Source organism: Lycorma delicatula, chromosome 4, assembly GCF_047948215.1.
Source record: "Lycorma delicatula isolate Av1 chromosome 4, ASM4794821v1, whole genome shotgun sequence".
NCBI lineage: Eukaryota > Metazoa > Arthropoda > Insecta > Hemiptera > Fulgoridae > Lycorma > Lycorma delicatula.
Genome location: NC_134458.1, coordinates 179,173,778 through 179,196,374, shown reverse-complemented (window position 1 = coordinate 179,196,374; position 22,597 = coordinate 179,173,778). Strand labels below are relative to the sequence as shown.

Genomic DNA, 22,597 nt, shown 5'->3' with positions numbered 1-22,597 from the left:
CCCAACAAAAGGTTCATGCTTTCCAAAGGGTAATCTCTCCCATTCACAGAACTGCATAATGTATGAAAGTATGCAATTAAATTATAAACCAATTAGCCCTATGTCCACTAGTGATGTTTTTATGTAATTTTATGATAAAAAGAATAGTAGTTATTTGATAGAAATTATTTTTATTTTATAAAATATTTAATGCTAATAATATATAAATCAACAATAAAAAAGTAATACTAATTTAATAAAAATTCAAAGTGATGTTTAATAATACATTTAAATAACACTCTTATAGCTATAAAATTTAAGTTAAATATTTATACACAAACTAATTGTCAAAAAATAACCTAAAATTTAACTGACTAGCTCTACCAAAATTTTATTTATTTTTCTTTAATAAATAATACTTGTATAATATGAATAATTCATTAATGTTATAAATATCTTAATAATTTAAATTTATATTAATAATTAGTGTAGATAAAATGCTGCCTGATGTTTTTGATGTTGGTTTCGTAAATTATAGTTGACTAAAAACAACTAATTTTCAATTAATTTATCTAATTTTATGTTAATTTTGAATTGACTTAACTGATAATTAACTGTTAATTAAATTGTTAATTAACTGATGTTTATACAATATTGACATTTTTGTATGAAAAATTTCAATCAATGTAAAACTTTAGATTTTTTGTAGAGTAGATTTTTTTTTTAGTTGTAACATTTTTCATAAATTTTAATTTTAATTTAGACAGATATCAATTTAATTTTTATTTATGAAAAATTATTTTATTTTCAGAAAAATTATTTTATTTTCAGATTTTCATTTACATTTTTTATTATAAAATCTATTTACAATGTTCATTATATATTTTTTTTTTCAATTTTCCTGAAACGATCAAAATTTGTAATTATTTTAAAAAATGTAAATGAAAATCTTATCACAAATTTTGATCATTTCAGGAAAATTGAAAAAAAATATATATAAAATGAACACTGTAAATAGATTTTATAATAAAAAATCATTGTAAAGTTTGTATAACTAAATGTTTCATGCAAAAAAAAATGAAACTATAAAATGTAACTTAAAAGGACAGAATAATAGTAGTTATAGTAACAAAAGTACACACCTTTGACAAAAGATTCATAACCTATTTCTCTACCATGGAGGCAGAAATATATTATAATGAAGTAAAAGTATACCTTTTTTTTTTTTCTTAATGAATATCTTTAATTTTCAAGAATAAATAATGGATATTTTTAATATTTTAACTTTCCAGGGAGCTAGGGCCTTGGTCTGTAGCTTAAAACCTTCCATCGTGTAATATGAATGTATCTAAAAATTTGAAAGCAACCTACCAATATCCCTGTTTGAATTTTGAAAATTGAATGATTGTTTGCAAAGATATTATAAGAGCATCCCATTTCACCTTCCAAAACAGTGTCCCAGGGACAACCCATTTGTTACTAGTTGATAGTGATGATTGGTTAGCCTCCCATAAGGTGCTTGCCATACCTCACCATTCTAACTACACACGCAGTCCCCACAGGAAGCTCATTATCGTTACAGAAATTTTTAAATCAATTTAATATTTATTGTAAATTTAATCAAATCAATTCAAACCCAGCTCACACAGTGATACAGACTCGCATTTCATTAATTAAATTCATTAAAGTTTGTGCTTCAACCAGCAAATCTCCACTACTACATTTTTTTTTCTTTAAAACATCTAAAAACCTTCTCAGTTATGCCAAGAAACATGGATAAAAATTTGGTGGCGATTGATAGAGTAGTTTTTTGTTTATCCTGAACAAACAATTGTTTATCCTGAACAAACAAAAACCCTCTTCAATATATTTATATATTAGTATAGATAAATTTATATATATTATGTTTGCCCATTGGAAACAGCCACTCACAAGGAATATAAAGACAAAAAACAAGCATTGAAGTAAAAAAGAAGAAAGCCAGGAAATGATGTAAAGACTGCTGTTGAGCATGAGTCTCTCTGAAATGAAGTGATTGAATTATTTATTATTATTATTCCAAGTATTTCTTGAATTTTTGTGTGAATATAATTTGAACATCAGAATATTTATCCAACTTCATTTATTTAAAATAAAATAAAAGTTTTTTTTCAAGAAACAATTCTTTCTTTTTTTAAATACTCAAATAATTTTCATTAGCTTCACATATGTAATTTAATACTATTTCATATACTTATATTTTAAATTATTAATATGGACTTCATTAAAATGCATTTTTTTTTTTAAAATGCATTTTTTTTTTTTAAGTTAAAGCTACTCTTAATTTTAAATTATTAATATGGACTTCATTAAAATACATTTTTTTTTTAAGTTAAAGCTACTCTTAAAAATGTTATAATAAATAAATAATCAATAATATATTCATTAGATAAGGAAATAAATACAATAATTACATAAGTCGTAATTAGTACAAGAAATCAGAAAATATAAGAATCATAACTTTTTTTTTTTTGTAACAATGTATGGAATGTTGAAACTTTGTAGGATAGTTATAATAATAGCAATTACTTATAATAATAGCAATTACTTAGATGAAAACATTCTTTGGTCAGGGAGGTAGTGGATAATTCACACAATCAAAATATGTAAATATAGAGGTAGGAGAATAATGAATTAGAAGGTAAGAAAAAATGTGTTATCACGAGGAACAAAGCAAAAGAATTATTTTGGTCAGGTTAGATTCAAGTCTACTTCAGTTACACTAATTTATATGCAACATCTTCTGAACACGTAAAGAAATTTAAAACATACATTCTAATTTAATAGTAACTGGAATATTAATGTGAACTGAATGCCATAATGAGCATTACAGGTTTAGGTCAAAGAAATGTAAGAGTAATTAGGATTTTGCAAACTAATGATTACTTACACTCATTACAATCATACCATTGGTTGAATGCCTTGTGCATCAAAAATATTTAAAATAGTTTTCAGGCAAATGTGCTTAATCAGAATAAAACCACCTACTTCAGTTTTACAGAAAAAAAATTAAAATTAGTATTTAAACATATGGGAATTAAAGAAAAAATTTTTGTGAGTGTAAAAAAACTACCCAAAGAAAAGAAAATAAGATTTTTTCCAGAACCACTGATGGCAATAATCTGTTGGCAAAAACTAAAAATGAAGAACTACTAAATGACATGAATTTATTGTAAGTGAAGAAATTTATTTTGAAAATAGATAAAAAACTAAATTAAACGTAATGAAATGTGAAAATATTAATTTAAGGTAATATAATATGCTAGAAGAATATTGAGAATTTTGTAATGTAGACAGTAAAATTGAAAAATATGGATAAAGTAATAAGACATGAAAGCAGAATGGCATGAGAAATTTGTGAGAAATTTAGAGACAAACTAAGTTGGCAAATTATGTTTAAGACTGAAGACATACAGAAGACAGAAAGCTATGTACAAAGATACTTGGGGATGTACTTGTAATAAACACGTAGAGGTTAAAAGACAAGCTCTGAAGGGAAGGAAAACAAAGGAAGGAGATGACAACTCAAAAAAGAATAAACAACTAAATTAATAATTTTAATAATAAATATATACTTAATTTAAATATAATAGCTTAAATAATAATTACAACCACAATTACAACAAATTTTTACTTAGAGGATATATTTTTTTATTAATTAAAGTTGTGAAAAATTGTTATTTATTCTATATTCATTGTAAATTTTCTCTGTTTTATGTAATACTATAAAATTAATTTTTAGCTGTTATTATTAACAAAATTTCAGATACCTGTAGTTCTATTACAGTTAATTTTCATTATTGTGGGTGGGTGTATATAAAGGTGATTCAGGAGGAAACGGAAATAATTTGGGAACTGATTATAGAACTTGAAATAAGTAAGGAAAAAAGTTCATGCAAACTTATATCTGAAAATGCTATGTTTTTTTTATTTATGGCTAGCAAAAAGTTTCACCCGGATTTCAGTTCCCCCAGTAAAATGAGATCATACTGAAATTTTCAATGAGTTTTTTAATAAGTTATAAGTTATGACAAAATACGTTTTTGATTTGAAGTACAATAACTTATAAATGCTAAATTTTATTATCAAAACTTCTAAAGAATTTAATTCTGAGGAAACTTGATTAATGTTAAAAAGACAGATTAAAATTTGACAAATTTTATGAATTTGTAAAATTTAAAGCCGTTTTGATTTATACAATAAATGTAAGAATTTTGAAACATTAAAATACTTTTAATTTCCTTGATGAGGCATTGAGGCATTGAAATGCAAGTTATCAGTTCATCATTTGTGACTACTCTTTGCTTGTATTCCTCACATTTCAACCATCTCCATAAATAGTAATCTAAGGGACTAAGGATTGACGATTAATGTGGCCAATTTATGTCCATTGGGGTTGGATGTACTATGTCCAATCCATTTACCACCAAATCTTTCAACTAAAAATTGTCTTCTTCATTCTTGTAATGTATAGGTGCTATATCAAATTGATAACACATTTCAATTTGTTTTGTCAGCGAGAAATTTCCATTATAAGAGATTCATTGTATAAAAATTCCAGATAATTTCCCCCCTACCGTGACACATTGTTTTAGTATCAAATAGCCTGTTAATTGATTGATTGTTGATCATGCCACACCAAACATTTACTGAAATTCATTTCTGGAAATTTGATTCAGCTCAGCTTCATTGAAAATAATATGAACTGAATTAAGAGGTAATTAGAGTTTACCCTTTGACAAAATTGCAGTTCTCTTCCATGGTCACCAAGCTGGAGGTTTAAACTTTCTCAACAGTCTTCCTTACTATACTTAGTCCTACAACAAGCACATGAAAAATTTTGACACTTAACATTCTACTAAGTTGTATCACCTAAAGAAAGTTTTCTCTTTCATCACCACGTACCAGTTGACTTTGCATTGAAGTTGTTTGAACTTGAGCATTGAGAAGTGCACCTCTCTCATGAAGATTATTAAAAATTCTACAAAATATTCTACATTTAGAATATCGATGTTGGTAATCTTCCACTGCAGATGGAGCACTTCCATCACAAAAGCCATGCATAAAAATCATATCAGCATATTCTTTTTGAGTGAAGAGATACAGAATTTTTGAAAAGGAAGAATTCAAAACAGAAATTCAGATTCAATTGGAAAATACAAGTACAGTTTAGAATACAAGAAAAACAAAAATACTAAATAACATGATTCTCAAAAATAATTTAACAAAATCAAAATTTCTCAAAAACAACTAAACCACCTAACATTTAATATTAACACATAAACCATAATTTTATAACAATAATTAGTATACAAATTAAATTTTGAATTATACAGTTAGTGCCAACCTAATTTTTTAAAGGTCTAAATTTATTGTCTAAAAACAGCTGTTCTTAATTTTTACAGATTCATAGCATTTTTCTATTGTTTTGTTTATAGTAATAAAAGTTGACAGAATCATTCTTTATATATAATATATATGTTAATATGTATAATATACATATATAAGTATGAATGCAGTAAAATCCTTCTTAAGCAAACCTTGATCTTTTGAAAAAAATTACTATTAAAAAAGATTATTCTTTTTAGCAGTTGTCTAATTCAATAGATACAAATAATATTTTGCAATCCAAGGATTATTAATAATTTTTATGGTTCAGCTTTGGTGATCAGCACAAAAAATGAGTATGATTATCATGTGTTCTGCAAGAAAAGAAAAATACATATTTTGCTGTAATATTTTACTGGATATTTGTTATTATTGTAATTTACTATGTCTATCAGAAACATGTATGTTATTAAGAGACTGTTGTTAACACAGGTGCTCTCTTACAAGGATTTTACTGCATATAGAAAAATAGCAACCTACATAACCTTAACTCTTAAAAATTGATTTATAATACTGCATTACAAGTCTTCTTACTCTAGGTATTCGAAATACAAAAATATAAAATATTATTATACCTTGCAATGTATTTATTAAATCTGTGACAAACCAGACCTGAAACAAAATAATATTTTTAATTTAATTTAATTTCTAATAAAATCTAGTTGTTCACAAGAGATGTTTGATAAGATTTTTTCACATAAATTAGGAAGCTCTCAATTGACTTTAAGCTGAATCTTTCCCGAACTACTTTCAAGATCTTTGGGAAATTATATATAATAATAATTTCATTCATTATTTGTTAAAATACAGCCATAAATGCATAATCTAAGGTTTTAATAACAGAAACTATGATTAGCAAAACATTTTTTAAATATATCATAACAAAATTACCTAAATTAAACCACTTAATTTCTATCAGAAAGTTTTTATTTGTGTTTTACATTCCCAGCTATGGCAATGTATGCTGTTATAGCTACAATGCAAGTGTATAAGGATTGGTAAAAAAAAAATGTAAAAAAAATTGATCATATTTAGGTTTTGTGCTTTAAGGAGACAGACATTTAAAAAATGTTTAACAAAAATTAAATTCATAAAATAGATATATAGAATAAACTGTAAAAATCTGTGAAAAATGTTTTATTTCAATGCTCCAAGTCCAAAACATTTATTTTTATCAGTTTGTGCATATATATGTTGACCTGTATTTGGTATTATAATTCTGGACCCCATTGACCGATTTTCTTCAAACAGGTACTACAACCAGAGGGTAAAAAGTGTATTAAATTTTTGTAAAAATTAGAAAAAGGGGTGAGGATGTTTTGGTGAAATAAAATTTCAAATCTTTACTGGGGGCACTTTAGCAAAAAACCCTTCTTACAGAAGTTTTTTTAATAGAGATAGCAAATTTCCAAATAAATCTATTTAATAATCGCCCTTTTCCCCAAAAATGACTTTATATACTTTTCTTTTTTTAGATATATCTTGCTTCAGAAAGGAGTTAATGGAACTTTTTGCATCTATATTTACTAAATCAATAGGCCTTCAAACCACTCTAAAAAATTTTTCCCATCCTTCTCCAATGGTCTGTAGTAACAAAAGATCCTTTTTTAAATTTATTTTAAACTTAAACCCATCTTGCCAGTTGTTTATGATTGTATTTAAAATATAGAATCCTTAATTGTTTGATAGTCATTTGGTATTTCTTGAAAAAAAAAAATTTTGCCAAACATTTTCCTCCCCTTCCAAAAAAATTACAACCTTGTTTATTTAGAATTATGGCTATACTTTTTTTAATTTGAAAAATATTGTTTAAATTTATTATAACCACTTAGGGACTATTTTCTTAAAAATTATTTTTTCCCAAATGCTTCCCCTTGAGTATGGGTTCTCCAAAAATGAATTTTTTTTTCTTTCTAGCTTGTAAGTTATATAATTCATTGTCAGCTTTTTTTATTTATGTAGGCTAATAACATACAAATACACTATTTTTTATTATATTTTCCCACCTAGTCAGAGTCAGTATAAATATTAATTATTTTGCACATAAACAAGTAGATTATTTTGTTGTTTTACAATATCCCAGACTTACTTATAGCTGTGAGACATGTAAATCATCTGATATTCAAATAGAATTGCTTTCTCTCACTGTACGTTAAAGATGTTTACTATATAATTAATCATGGTGTTTAAGTAGTATCGTTTAAGATCTGATATCAGCTGCATTTTAGTGATAATAACAATCTGCTATGAAACAGTTCTGTTTAGTTCAATGGAAAAAATATAATGAGAAACCACTTCACTCCTCACTTTCCTAGCATGAGATGTTATTTATGATAATGGCAATTGTTTTAGGATAATTTATGTCTAACTGCAATCATCTATAGCTTTTATTGTTATGTCACCTGATAAAACAGTTTATAATCTAAATTAATGTATTAAATTACATACCACTGAAGGTCCTCCAAGGGCCCAAGATAATAATTCCATAATCCAGCTTAAACCCATCACAGCAAAAAGTTGTGCAGAGTTTTTAAACCTAAAAAATTAATCAATAAATTATTTCTATTTACTTTTTGTCATAGCTCTTATTACCATTTACACAGAAAAAATAATGTTTGAATCAAAACGTATTGACTTTTATTTGACATGTTCAGTTTTATTCTTTTATTGATTCTTGGTACTAAAGAATATAATTGTTTGTACAATTTGGGGCTGAGTGAAATAAAAGTAAAATTTCTTTTGCAAATATCTCAAAACCTGTTGCTTTTAGCAAAACATTTTATAACTTGTATTTATTTTTAATTCAAAAATTCCTGGGTATTTGTTTCTATTTTTACATCAGTTTTTTTTCATTTTTTGACCTCTGTGAAAGGCTGCTCTTTATACTCATTTTTCATAAAATATAAAAACTAAAGAGTATTTCAGTAATTAAAAAAAAAAAAAATTTATCCTGTAATCTAATTTTATTTCAAAATATATTATGTTATATATAAATATGTAAAAATAATCAATCATTTCTTATAAATCATCCTATCCCGTGGGACTTATCAGAATCTGAATAAGTGAATAAAACTTATTGTCCTATAACAATTTCCTTATTATTTGTTTAGAACTAGTTTTGTTGCAATATACAATACATAATATATTTATCCTAATTGTATATTTATGTTTCAATATGGCAGTTTTTAATTGATTTAATGATTAACTATTTATCAATATATAAAATTAATAGCAGTTTCTATTTAATTAGAAATTAATATCATGTCATTCCAATAATTATATTTAATATAATCAACTTACACATCATTTTCAGTATAATGACTGCATTTCACAAACCAGATGCTCTCATATTGAAACAAAAATTGTTACTTAATACACTCCATTTGTTTTATAGCATACTTAATGTTTCCAAAATAAAATAATTTTTTTTAAAATTATAAATCATGCATGCAAAGGTACAGACTTAGAAGTAATAAAACCTTAAAAAATTAAATAACATGAGATTACATTAGGTGGCTGTTGAGGCAGTGGTTAGCATTCTGAGTACTCAGTCAATTTGTCTCAAGTTTGATTCCATTTCTGTAGTTACAAATCCCTCCTCTATGAATCATGATACCTTTCTGTTGGTGAGGGGGCTTGAGTACTCAGTGATACAGAGTAGCTGGACCGAAGGTGCAACCATATCGGAGAGGTATCTGTTGAGAGCCAGACTAAGGAATGATTCCTGAAAGAGGGCAGCAGCTCTTTCAGTAGTTGTTAGGGGCGTGAGTCAGGACGACTTAAACGGCCATATCAACATCACTCAGTCCTCTGAGTACTGCGCAGCTGAAAGCAATGGAAAACTACAGCTGCTTTTTTTCCAAGAAAATGTGGCTCTCTGCATTTTCATATAGCAATGATGCTATATGAAATTCGGATCTCCGGATTCCGGAGATTCGGATGTCCGGGTGGGGACTACTAAGGATGGGGTCACCAGAAAATTAAAAAATAACATTCTACGAGTCGGAGCGTGGAATGTTAGAAGTTTAAAAAAGGTTGGTAGGCTGGAAAATTTAAAAAGAGAAATGGATAGGATAAATGTGGATGTAGTAGGAATTAGTGAGGTTCGGTGAGAAGAGGAAGGCGACTTTTGGACAGGTGATTTTAGAATAATAAACTCAGCTTCAAATAATGGGCAGGCAGGAGTAGGTTTCATAATGAACAAGAAGATAGGGAAGAGAGTAGAATATTTCAAAACGAATAGCAATAGAATCATTGTAATTAGGATAAAATCAAAACCTAAACCGATAACGATTGTTAACGTCTATATGCCTACAAGCGCCCATGATGATGATGAGGTAGAGTGTGTATATGAAGAGATTGATGAAGCAATTAAACACGTAAAAGGAGATGAAAATTTAATAATAGTTGGAGATTGGAATGCAAGCATTGGAAAGGGCAAGGAAGGAAATATAGTAGGTGAATACGGGCTGGGCAAAAGGAATGAAAGAGGGGACAGACTTATAGAGTTTTGCACAAAGTATAATTTAGTAATTGCCAACACCCAATTTAAAAATCATAATAGAAGAATATACACTTGGAAAAAGCCAGGCGATACTGCAAGGTATCAGATAGATTATATCATGGTTAAGCAAAGATTTAGGAATCAACTCGTTGACTGCAAAACTTACCCTGGAGCAGACATTGATAGCGACCATAATTTGGTGATAATGAAATATAAATTGGGATTTAAAAACCTGAAGAAAAGGTGTCAGATGAATCGGTGGAATTTAGAGAAGCTTGAGGAAGAGGAGGTAAAGAAGATTTTTGAGGAGGACATCGTAAGAGGTCTGAGTAAAAAAGATAAGGTAGAAAATGTAGAAGAAGAATGGGAGAATGTTAAAAAGTAAATTATTAAATCAGCAGAAGCGAACTTAGGCAGAACAAAGAGAACTGGTAGAAAACCTTGGGTTTCAGACGATATATTGCAGCTGATGGATAAACGTAGAAAATATAAGAATGCTAGTGATGAACAAAGTAAAAGGAACTACCGACAATTAAGAAATGCTATAAACAGGAAGTGCAAACTAGCGAAAGAAGAGTGGATTAAAGAAAAGTGTTCAGAAGTGGAAAGAGAAATGAACATTGGTAAAATAGATGGAGCATACAGGAAAGTTAAGGAAAATTTTGGGGTACATAAATTAAAATCTAATAATGTGTTAAACAAAGATGGTACACCAATATGTAATACGAAAGGTAAAGTCGATAGATGGGTGGAATATATTGAAGAGTTATACGGAGGAAATGAATTAGAAAATGGTGTTATAGAGGAAGAAGAGGAAGTTGAGGAGGATGAAATGGGAGAAACAATACTGAGATCTGAATTTAAGAGAGCATTAAAAGATTTATATGGCAGAAAGGCTCCTGGAATAGACGGAATACCTGTAGAATTACTGCGCAGTGCAGGTGAGGAAGCGATTGATAGATTATACAAGCTGGTGTGTGATATTTATGAAAAAGGGGAAGTTCCGTCAGACTTCAAAAAAAGTGTTATAGTCATGATACCAAAGAAAGCAGGGGCAGATAAATGTGAAGAATACAGAACAATTAGTTTAACTAGTCATGCATCAAAAATCTTAACTAGAATTCTATACAGAAGAATTGATAGGAGAGTGGAAGAAGTGTTAGAAGACCAATTTGGTTTCAGGAAAAGTATAGGGACAAGGGAAGCAATTTTAGGCCTCAGATTAATAGTAGAAGAAAGATTAAAGAAAAACAAACCAACATACTTGGCGTTTATAGACCTAGAAAAGGCATTCGATAACGTAGACTGGAATAAAATGTTCAGCATTTTAAAAAAATTAGGGTTCAAATACAGAGATAGAAGAACAATTGCTAACATGTACAGGAACCAAACAGCAACAGTAATAATCGAAGAACATAAGAAAGAAGCCGTAATAAGAAAGGGAGTCCGACAAGGATGTTCCCTATCCCCGTTACTTTTTAATCTTTACATGGAACTAGCAGTTAATGATGTTAAAGAACAATTTAGATTCGGAGTAACAGTACAAGGTGAAAAGATAAAGATGCTACGATTTGCTGATGATATAGTAATTCTAGCCGAGAGTAAAAAGGATTTAGAAGAAACAACGAATGGCATAGATGAAGTCCTACGCAAGAACTATCGCATGAAAATAAACAAATACAAAACAAAAGTAATGAAATGTATTAGAAATAACAAAGATGGACCAATGAATGTGAAAATAGGAGGAGAAAAGATTATGGAGGTAGAAGAATTTTGTTATTTGGGAAGTAGAATTACTAAAGATGGATGAAGCAGGAGCGATATAAAATGCCGAATAGCACAAGCGAAACGAGCCATCAGTCAGAAATATAATTTATTAACATCAAAAATTAATTTAAATTTTGGAGTTTAAATTAATTTAAATTATTAATTTTGGAGTGTCGCTTTATATGGAAGTGAAGCTTGGACGATCGGAGTATCTGAGAAGAAAAGATTAGAAGCTTTTGAAATGTGGTGCTATAGGAGAATGTTAAAAATCAGATGGGTGGATAAAGTGACAAATGAAGAGGTATTACGGCAAATAGATGAAGAAAGAAGCATTTGGAAAAATATAGTTAAAAGAAGAGACAGACTTATAGGCCACATACTAAGGCATCCTGGAATAGTCGCTTTAATATTGGAAGGACAGGTAGAAGGAAAAAATTGTGTAGGTAGGCCACGTTTGGAATATGTAAAACAAATTGTTAGGGATGTAGGATGTAGGGGGTATACTGAAATGAAACGACTAGCACCAGATAGGGAATCTTGGAGAGCTGCATCAAACCAGTCAAATGACGGAAGACAAAAAAAAAGTTACAAATCTTCCCAACAATTTATTTAATGTCAAACATTTTTTTTAGAAACAATATTTTGTATATCTTTGTTTAATATGTACAAATAATAATTGCTCATATATTTTTCATTAATGTCTTTTAAAATTTTATTCTGTACACTTTATTTATTTATTATATATTCACTCACACATTTTTTTCCAAATAAACATTTTAGAAGGGACGATAAATCAACATTGGCTACATTTTCTTGTCTTCAGTTTTCTTTATGCCCATATTTCTTTCAGTCTTTGAGATTGTCACTTCTCTTCTTGTGTCCATTTCTTTCACTGGTTGATTTTTTCTGAAAACCTGTTTTTTGAGTTGCTTCTTAAAAAAGTGTTCATTAGTTAGTGCTTCTATGTTGATTCCAGCATTTTTCATACCTTTTCCTATTTCTTGGAAACATATAGGTATTGATTTGTAACTGCTTATCAAATCGATGATCAGCTTGGTTGGTCTGTTATTACCCATATTACGTCCATAGAATTGTATTCTTCTTTTTCTCAGTTGTTAGTTTTTCAACTTTCAAATATAGTTTTCTGTTAGATCATAATTTGTATTCATAGGTCCTAGTATTTTTCTTAAAAATCTTCTTTTGATCTTTTCTAATTTTTCAAGATATCCATTTCCAACCAGTTTAAGTGTTTTTGCTGTACAAAGTATTTTGAATCTAACTACTATTTATTAGTGTCTTAAGTTTTACATTCCAGGATAAAGATATCTGTTTCTGTTTCTTGTTATTTGAAACGCTCTTCATTTTTTTGTTGCTATCTTTTTTAATCTTCTTATCTCTTTTTTTAATTCTGTTGTTTGATATCCATTCTCCAAGATAATAAAGAAATTTGTTCTAGATATACATTGTTATTTATTTTAAGATTTATTGGTTCATCACTGATGTTTGTAATGAGTTACTTTTATTCAAAGGGTATTTGTAATCCTCTTGTTTTTAATGTTATGAATGCTGCTTGTTTTTGTAATTTTTTGATTTGTTCTTGCACATTTTCAAGTGAATCTGTAATTAATACCATGTTTTCTACAAAAATTAGACAATCTAAATAGTCTTATTTGGATCTTTTCCCAGTTGTATCCCCCTAGGGTTTGAGGCTATTCTCTATTTTTTATTTTCTCTTAACGTACAATTGAAAAGTAGGGGTGAAAAACCATCTCTTTGCCTTACACCCAACTTTATTTCAAAATTTTTGGAAAGTTTCCCGTAAATTTACTTTAGGTGTGTTATTTAAAGTTGCTTTAACTATTTCTGTTGTTTTATTATCAAGTCCTAATTCTTTCAAGACTTAATATTGATTAGTGTGATTCTGTCATTTCAATTATATACAATTTTAAAATCTACAAAAGTTACCACATATTTCAAGTTTCTGATTTTTCAAATTGCTAAGATGGTCTTTAAATTTGTGATTTATTCTACAAGTGATTTGCTCTTCCTAAATCCTCTCATACTTGTTTTATTATTTTTAAATATTAATTGAGACTTTTCCATTTTTTTTTTTTTTTTTTTTTTTATTATTTTATAATTAATTGTGTTTTATGAAGACACTCTAAAGAAGGTTTTTCGATAGTTTCCCTTTTTCTGTTAGTCCAGACAAATCCTGGTGCAGTTCCTTTTTTCCATAGAATAGCACTCCTACCCATTTCTGATATAAAATATAATATATTATTATATAACTTTTTTAAAAAAATCAGTCTTTTTTTTAGTGAAGTAGAATCTAATAAACTGACTATAATAAGTCTAGATCAAATTATAACTTAGAGAATCTGCACAAACATGGACCAATTTTAGCATAATAAATGTTATGAAATTTGCAAATATATATAATACCAGCTGATTACTTTTCATCCATACTTTGATTAAAAATTACAGAAATTTTCTTAACATTAATTTACAGTTGTAGCACTAATTAATTTGTGGTGAATAGGCATATTCATTCTCTGATATTAAGCATTTTCATTGATCTAATATATTAATAAGTAAATTAAAATAACTTTAGAGAGAGAGCTTTACAGGTTAATAAGATGTAATTGGTAGATAAGAGTGTTTTGAAACTGTGATTCAGTCATAGAATAGATGAATTTTATTCATCTGAATGAATTTTTATACAAATACATTTTAAAATGTATTTGTGATAGGGAGGGACAAGACTGTATTAAAAGGAGTAAAACGTACATCATTTCACAGGTCACAGAATAGTTTCATCAGAAATGGATCATTAAAGGAAGGAGCATCATACACTATTTATTAAAGTTTTCTTCAAAATTGATGATTCTCTTATGCATTTTAACTCACATTTAAAATGAAGCTTAATGCATTTTAACTTACATTTCTCTACTGGTTTCTGTATATTCAGTACCAGCCAAACATAATTAAGTATTAGTCAGAAACTTCCATAAAAATATGTGTGCATTAAAGACTAAGCTTCCTAACTGGAATAATTCAACCAGAACTGAAGAATATAGAGAAATGATTAGAGCAGCTGCCTAACATGCTCTGAGTACAACTTTTTTTAACAAACAACTTTTCTTGGTATCTCAAAAACAACAACTTACTGAGTGCTGCACTAGGATCTACATTCTAATCCATACAAGATGGAGATTACACAAGAGTTGAGTGCTCAGCGCCATATTACTTGGAGAAATTAAAAATAAAAATGTTTTTAAAGATTAACCAGGAAAATTTTAATGAGTTACATTCATGACAGATAAGAACATTTTGAAATGCCAATTACCATCAATAAAAGTTTTGCTACGGGCTGATGTGAATCATAAATAAATTCATGGAAAACTTTTACACAAATTACTATGTTGTTTCATTTCACAGACTCACAGGCTTATACTTCTTCAAAGACAGTGATGGTATTATAGGTTTATAGTAGCACTTTTTTTGTTAAATTGCAGCAGCTTTTCTAGAACCAAAGTTCCAGTGTCTTTAAACTAATCACACACACTGTAGTTTCATTAGGATGGAAAGGTAATATGTCTCGGACAATAATGTTGCCTGGCTATATTGTGTTTCCATTCTGAGTACATGCCCTCTCATTCTTTAGATTTAACTTCATGCAATTACTTTCTTTGGGGCTACATGAAAAGTAAAGTTTTCACCTAAAAGTCCAGAAACATCATTCTACTGAAATATAGGATAAGGGATAGGGATAGCAGCTAAACTACAAAGATGTATTGGAGTAAGTTGTAAAAAAAATCTTCAGACTAGTATGTAACAGTATAAATAATAATAAGTTTAATAATAAATTTAATAATAAGTAATAGTATAAGTAGCATAATAGTAGACATCTCCTGAATGTGATCTTCAAAAAATAAAGTTTTAACTTTGTACATTCTTTTAATAAGTTATATTTAAATAATATTCAAAGGAATAATGCTTTTATATGAATTCATAATTTTTATTTTATTTAAAAAGTCATCAGATATTTATGAGACTCCTGATATAAGTATTTTTGAGTGAGCATAACTGGAATGATCTACCTACTTGTCCAATATAAAAGTAGTGGCTGTCATTACATGTTAAATTAAAGACTCTAGTGAGGTTATTTTGAATAGAAAAGTTTATTAAATTTATACTAGATACATTTAAAATATTCATCATCATAGTAGAACTCATCTATTTACAACAGAAAAATTAGTGCCATATCAAAAATTTTGTTTTAAAATTAATTTAATTCAGTATAGTAAAAGAAAAAAACATATTTTAAATGTAAACAACTTTTTACAAAATATTTACTACATTTCTTCACTTAAAATAAATTTGGAACTGTAGTACAAATTAGTAGTATTAATGTCATTGAAGATAATCACAGGAATGATTAAAGAGATATTGACATAAATGAAAATAAATATTAAATTTAAAAATATTTTATTTTATTATTAAAAACTGTTCATTTTTTGTAACAATAAACTAATTTTATTTATTTATTTTAATTTAAAAATAAGAGTTTTATAAGTACAATACGCTTTCAGATTGTTATTTATTTAAACTTATTTACTGATACCAAATAATAGGCTACATAGGTAAAACTTAAAACTCAACAATTATCTTATACATTGAAAATGAATAATTAATATTCAAAACAACTTCTTTCAAATAAAAAAATAAAAAACATAACTTTTTTTTGTTACATGTAACTAGTTAAAAAAAATATTCATGTTCTTTGTTACAAACTTATATACATCATTTAAAGATGGTTGTACAACAGATATATAAAAACTGTTTTAAATAAATTCATATGAATATGTACTTTATTCTGTGTAGTTAAACATTATTAATGGAGTCTGATTAACCAGAGTCTACATCTGCCTAAATGGTTTATAAAAAAATACACCTAAATATCTCACACTTAAAATAAGTACTCACATTTCAACTGTCCTTCTACATACAGTTCTCTCATTAACTTGTAAAGCTAATTCTGTTTGTTCACAGTGTTCAACATATTCTGGTATATGTCTTGCACTTAAAATAAAGAATATTATATTTGTAATAAGAACAAATCCCATCGGACCATAGAAGTACTGCAATGCAGATTGGTTGTCTGAAAAAGCAGAAATAATTTAATAATAAAAATGTTATTAAATATTAATTTTATTAAACATTAAAATGCTAAAATTGTTAATGTAAAATCTCTCTCTCCCCCTCCTTTTTCTTTAAATAAAATTTATATTTTTGTATAGATTAACAGGAAGATGAACTTAATTCAATTTCAAAGAAGTTTTCAGGTTATGACCAGTCATAAAATAGTCTTAATAAAACTTCAGTGATAAGTAAAAATTGTAGTATTTAAAATAAAAGTAAAGTTTATTAATTTGTCAGTTTTTAATCTCTCATCATTGTCAGTTCTAAAGTATGACATTTTAAAAATTACCTTTTAATTTTTACATGTTAATATAATATATGTTAGTATAATTTTATAAAGACCGATGATGAGCCATATACTTAAAAATGTTATCTTTGAAGCTGAAGTAAGTTTACCATGAAGTTATTTATTCAAATAAATTAATAAATAAATATAGACATTTGGTACAAATTAAAAATAACAATAAATTTAATAAAAACATAAACTGTAAATGTCCGTGATATTTAAAAAAAAATTACATGTAATATAATATACTACATTAATATTCTTGTGACGAGGGCTAATGACCCTAGCAGTCGATGCCCGTAAAAATTCAGTTAAAAAAAAAAAATATATATATTCTTCTAACTCATAATTTATCAGAAACCAATTTTGTAGATGTTGAAAGTACATTTTTCAAATTTTTTTTAGTTCATTGTTAAATGGAGTAAGTACAGCTTTTTTTGCCATGTTTTATCATATCTTTTTTTGTCTGATATTTCAGCATAAGGTAATATAGATACTATTAAGGAATTTTATATAATTTTTTTCTGTTTTCTGTCAGTGGTTTGTCAAGTAAAGCCTGAACTCAACTACCTCTATATCTTCAATAAAGTCTCCTTTTGAGAAAAAAAAACATTTCATACTAGTACCTCCCTTTTTATTCTCTTTTCCATGTTTATAAAAAGAAAAAAAATGTCCTAGTGTAAAAAGTAATGTGAGATTTAGCAGATCCATAAAACAATATGTTAAATATTGCTTCAAAATGCTGAACAAGATTGTAATGGATTTTGCTATTTATGTCAGCCTTAGGAATCACAGCTCTTAAAAAAAAACCTTAGCTATAGTGTCTGAAAAATGTTTAAACGTATCTGTAAATTTACATTACTGATGTAACATTAATATTTATTGATATGATATAATTTTTTACTGAAGTTCAGTTTTACAAATAAACAGGCCAAATTTTATGTACTTCTATGAAGCTATGATTTCCATTTCTGAAATGTTTATCCCAAAACTCATCATACATATTATTTTGATGGACAGTAGTTAAGAATCTTGGATAATAATTTTTTCATATTAATATTTCTTTAAAGTATTCTTAGAAATTTTATTTATATAACTAATTAATGAACATAAAATTAGTTATTATACTTACTATCAAACCAACAGTTATAACCAATTCTTGGTTTTAAATAAGATGGTGGTAATATTGGTGAAATTTCTGTGAAAATAGTGTAAGCCAATAGAAGAATTGGTAATGTCCATGCGTAGAAAGAATACCATAAAAATCGTTTCATTTCCATATTGTAGGAAGCATATTTCAAAGGTGACCTGTATTCACACAATAAAATTATATAAACATAATATATTTAAAACAAATTACTATCAAATAAATTGATTTTAAGCATCTTTTATTCATTTTTTTTTTTTTTTAATTGTAAGTAAATGCCTGAATAAACGAACCATTTTTTTCATAGAAGTAAAACATTTTCTCTTGGTTTAATCATTCATGAAGGCTTTTTTCCTATTTAACCATTACAACTTCGAACATCCTTTTGGATATATTTTAATGAGAAAAATGAAACAATAGGATAAAGGGATAAGTGAAAAAGCTATATCCCTGCTAGAACAGCTAATTAAAAACCAGTATACTAATCACTCATTCTTGTCCATTTGACTGGGCTTTTAAATTTTACAATTCATATTTATTTTAATATAAATATAACAACATATTGTTATCATGTGTCAATAAATTAATAAAAAAAAAAATAATGAACATAATAGATTTTAAGTTATCTTTGGTTTCATTATTGATTTTTTTACTGTCTAGTTTATTTTTTGTAGTGGATTTATTAGAAGTTAAACACTCTGGATGGATCTAAACATTTCCAAATGTTGCCTTTTAATGTTGTTACTAACCATATTGAAATCTTGATATTTATAAATCTGTTCGATTTTCTACTTTTATCTTAATGCATCCTGGCCTTTTTTAATATGTTGATTTTTAAGTAGAATAAATATCTACTATTTTTTCTTCGTTTTTCCTTCTTTAAAAAAAATACTATGAAGGTATATTATTATATGAATGATGTAGTACACTAAAGAAAAATAATAATTTGAAATGTGCAACTGTACAGAAAATAGATAGATATATGCTTATCATGACAATAGATAAAAGCTTTTTTTTCTTTTTCCTTCCTGCCTCTGGGAATTACCATTCAGGTATTACTTCAGAGGATGAATAAGAATGATATGTACGAGTGTGAATGAAGTGTAGTCTTGTACAGTCTCAATTCAACTATAACTGAGATGTGTCGTTAATTGAAACCCAAACACCAAAGAACACCGGTATCCGTGACCTAGTATTCAAATCTGTATAAAAATAACTGTCTTTCCTACGAGTTGAATACTGGAACTCTCGACTTCCAAATCAGCTGATTTGGGAAGACGCGTTCACCATTAGACCAATCCATAATACATAAAAGCTGTTGGTATTAAAAATCATAAATTACATTATGATTGCCAGAGAGTAAATATGCTTTATTAATGTATATAGTTGCAATTAATTATGTAATATTGCAATCATATGTACAATAAGATTTTGTAAAACAAATAAATATGTTAAATAAAATAGAAAAAAATATTTAAAAAAAACAGATTAAAAAAATTGACAAAATAAAACATTTAAATTAGAATTAAATAAATATAGCTAAGGTCATATTCAATTCATTCATGAGTGTATGTATGTAATATTGCAAATTGGGTTATGATTTTAATCTTATAAAGCTACTTAAGATATGGAGATATCTCTCATCTCAAGTTTTAACATTCAAATATGAAACCAATTTGATATTCTTTATGTTATTATTTTAATTTTTGTAGCATGTTTTATTAAATACGATGGTAAGTCAATTATTATCGGCAATTTAGTTATATTTTTGTTTATGTTGGTAGTACTGACGTGTTGTGTAGATGGCGCATGCGTGGTTTAATTGTTGTTATGTCTGTGCAGGTTTGATGCTGCTAGGTTAGTTCCATTATCGCTGTCCGGCCGTTAATCCATGGCTGCTCCGCTTTCTGTTTGCACCAAAGAAGAGTAACGTTCAGTGATCCGTTTTTTGTGGTCGGAAGGTGTATCAGGGGCCGAAATTAATCGAAGACTCTCGGTACAGTACGGGAACAGCGTGTTGCCGCAACGGAGTGTCTACGAACGGATTGAAAAATTCAAAAATGGTCGCATAAGTGTAACGCACGACGAAGGTGCCGGGCGACCGTTTTCCGCCACAAATGAGGAAAACATTGAGCGTGCACGTGAAATGGTTTTCTTAGACAGATGAGTAACTAGTGTTGATGAAGTGGCACATCATCTGCAAATTAGTCACGGTTCTGCCTACAAAATCAAACACAACAGACCTGGGTTGCATAAAGTCTGTGCAACTCACACAATTGCATAAACAAACGCGCTTGGACATTGCCAAAAACATTTGGATTGCTATGGTAACGAACGGGACATCTTCTTGGACAGAATCATCACCGACATGGATCCATCATTACGAGCCGGAGAGTAAACGGCTGAGTATGGAATGGAAACATCCAAATTCGCCCTGCAAAAAAAAGTTCAAGATCCAACCCCCCGCAGGAAAAGTGATGCTTACGGTTTTCTGGGACTCACAAGGCCCAGTACTTGAGCATTATGAGGAAAGGGGCACGACAATAAACAGTGCGCGTTACAGTGAGATGCTTACTGCCAAGCTGAAGACTGCAATTCGAAGCAAACGCCAAGGACTGCTGTCGAAAGGTGTTGTGTTGTTGCACGAAAATGCCCGTCCACATACTGCTGAAACGCTCCAGAAACTCAACTTTGAAATACTGCCTCCCTATAGTCCTGATCTTGCCCCTTCTGACTACCACTTGTTTGGTCCACTCAAAGAGGCATTAAGGGACCGTCGATTTACCTCGGACGAAACAGTAAAAGAAGCTGTGCATTCCTGGTTCGTTGCTCTACCGAAAACTTCTTTTATGAGAGCATCAGGAAGCTTGTGCAGCAATGATGGACCAAATACAAGGGGACTATGTTGAAAAATTATGTACATGTAAGTTTCTTATTTGTATTGCACTAAAATTTATAACTACGTTGCAGATAGAAATTGACTTACCCTCGTATATGAATGATAGCAATATCAGCAATTAACTCATAACTTTTGGGGTAATTTTCATTAATTCTTAAAACACACCACAGTTATCTTATATATTTTTCTTAAAATGCTTGTCATAGATTACACACTTATTTCTAAAATTTTTAGATTATTCTTTACATTTTTTATTGTATGTCATATATATAATAAAGTGATCAGACACATTTACTTTTACTTTCGTATTCCCTTAAATGTTCTAAATATTTTTGTTTTAAGAACCTGTTGGTTTATTGTCAGTATATAAACATTACTAGCATGCCCATCGCATCTCCGCCTGCTAGTTGCGTTTCCTGTCGAGGTCAGGAGATATGTAGTCGATCATGGCTCAATTTGCTCATCCTTCCCATCTAGTAAGAGGGCTATTCCCTTGGACTGTGTTTATTAAACTCATGCTTGTGAGAATAATAATGATGATTGAAAACTAAAACTTGTTCAATTTATAAAAAATATCAATGTATTGTAATATCTTCAGAGCAACAGTTTGTTCAGTACAGGACTCAAAACTTTGAGTGATGTAAAAACGTGGACTGGCCTCCTTCTATTAGTTATAACTGGTTACTTATATTTAAGACAGTAAAAATGTATTTTGCCCAGTTGCATGTGTGTGTATAGTGTACAAATAAATTCTACTTTTGTTTTGATAATTAATATTTTAATTGAAATAAACTTACGTGATTCTCCAACATGTATCAAAACACAGAACATTCAACCAAAAAAAGCATCCTAGAAATGTGAATTGAATTAAAAATCCTAAAAAAAAAAAAATAAAATTATTAATAAAATATTGGTGATTACTGATAATATATTTTAAAAGTTTTCTAGTTACAAATTTTAGCAAATAAATTTATCTTTAAAACTGTTTTTAATAGCCATTTTCTGTAATGAACATTTATTAAAGACTTTATTTTTTAGATTGATTGTCTATCAACATTTTGAAAGATATTTAACAACTTTAAATTTTGTTAGCAAATTTACAGGTCTGCAAATGTTATATACAGTTGTTTATATCTCCTCACATCATTGTTTATTCTTTAAACAAATGGATATAATTGTAATATGAGTAATGTCAAATAAAAATGAATTTTTTATGCGTACAATGCATATAAAATTAAATCTAATAATCACCTAAACATGTTATATACAGTTATAAGAAATCATTAAAAAAATGCTATTGCAATTAGTATAGACCCATATTTCAGCAATAATATAGTCATCTATTCTATATAAAGCTTATTTACCGACACATCAATTTTTTTCATA

At 28.1% G+C, this 22,597-nt stretch overlaps 1 protein-coding gene across 2 annotated transcripts in view; it reads right to left on the bottom strand.

The window, feature by feature from the left end:
- Nucleotides 1-966: 966 nt before the first annotated feature.
- The window catches only part of LOC142324120 (G-protein coupled receptor Mth2-like), a 76,318-nt gene continuing 54,687 nt past the window's right edge, over nt 967-22,597 (bottom strand). For both annotated transcript variants that reach the window (XM_075364787.1, XM_075364786.1), the window contains exons 5-9: nt 22,009-22,087; nt 18,298-18,473; nt 16,664-16,838; nt 7,855-7,942; nt 967-6,018 (exon numbers count right to left, since the gene is read on the bottom strand). In XM_075364787.1, coding sequence (XP_075220902.1) covers nt 5,893-6,018; nt 7,855-7,942; nt 16,664-16,838; nt 18,298-18,473; nt 22,009-22,087 — 644 coding nt within the window. In that variant the 3' untranslated portion in view covers nt 967-5,892. The remainder of the gene's footprint in view (nt 6,019-7,854; nt 7,943-16,663; nt 16,839-18,297; nt 18,474-22,008; nt 22,088-22,597) is intronic.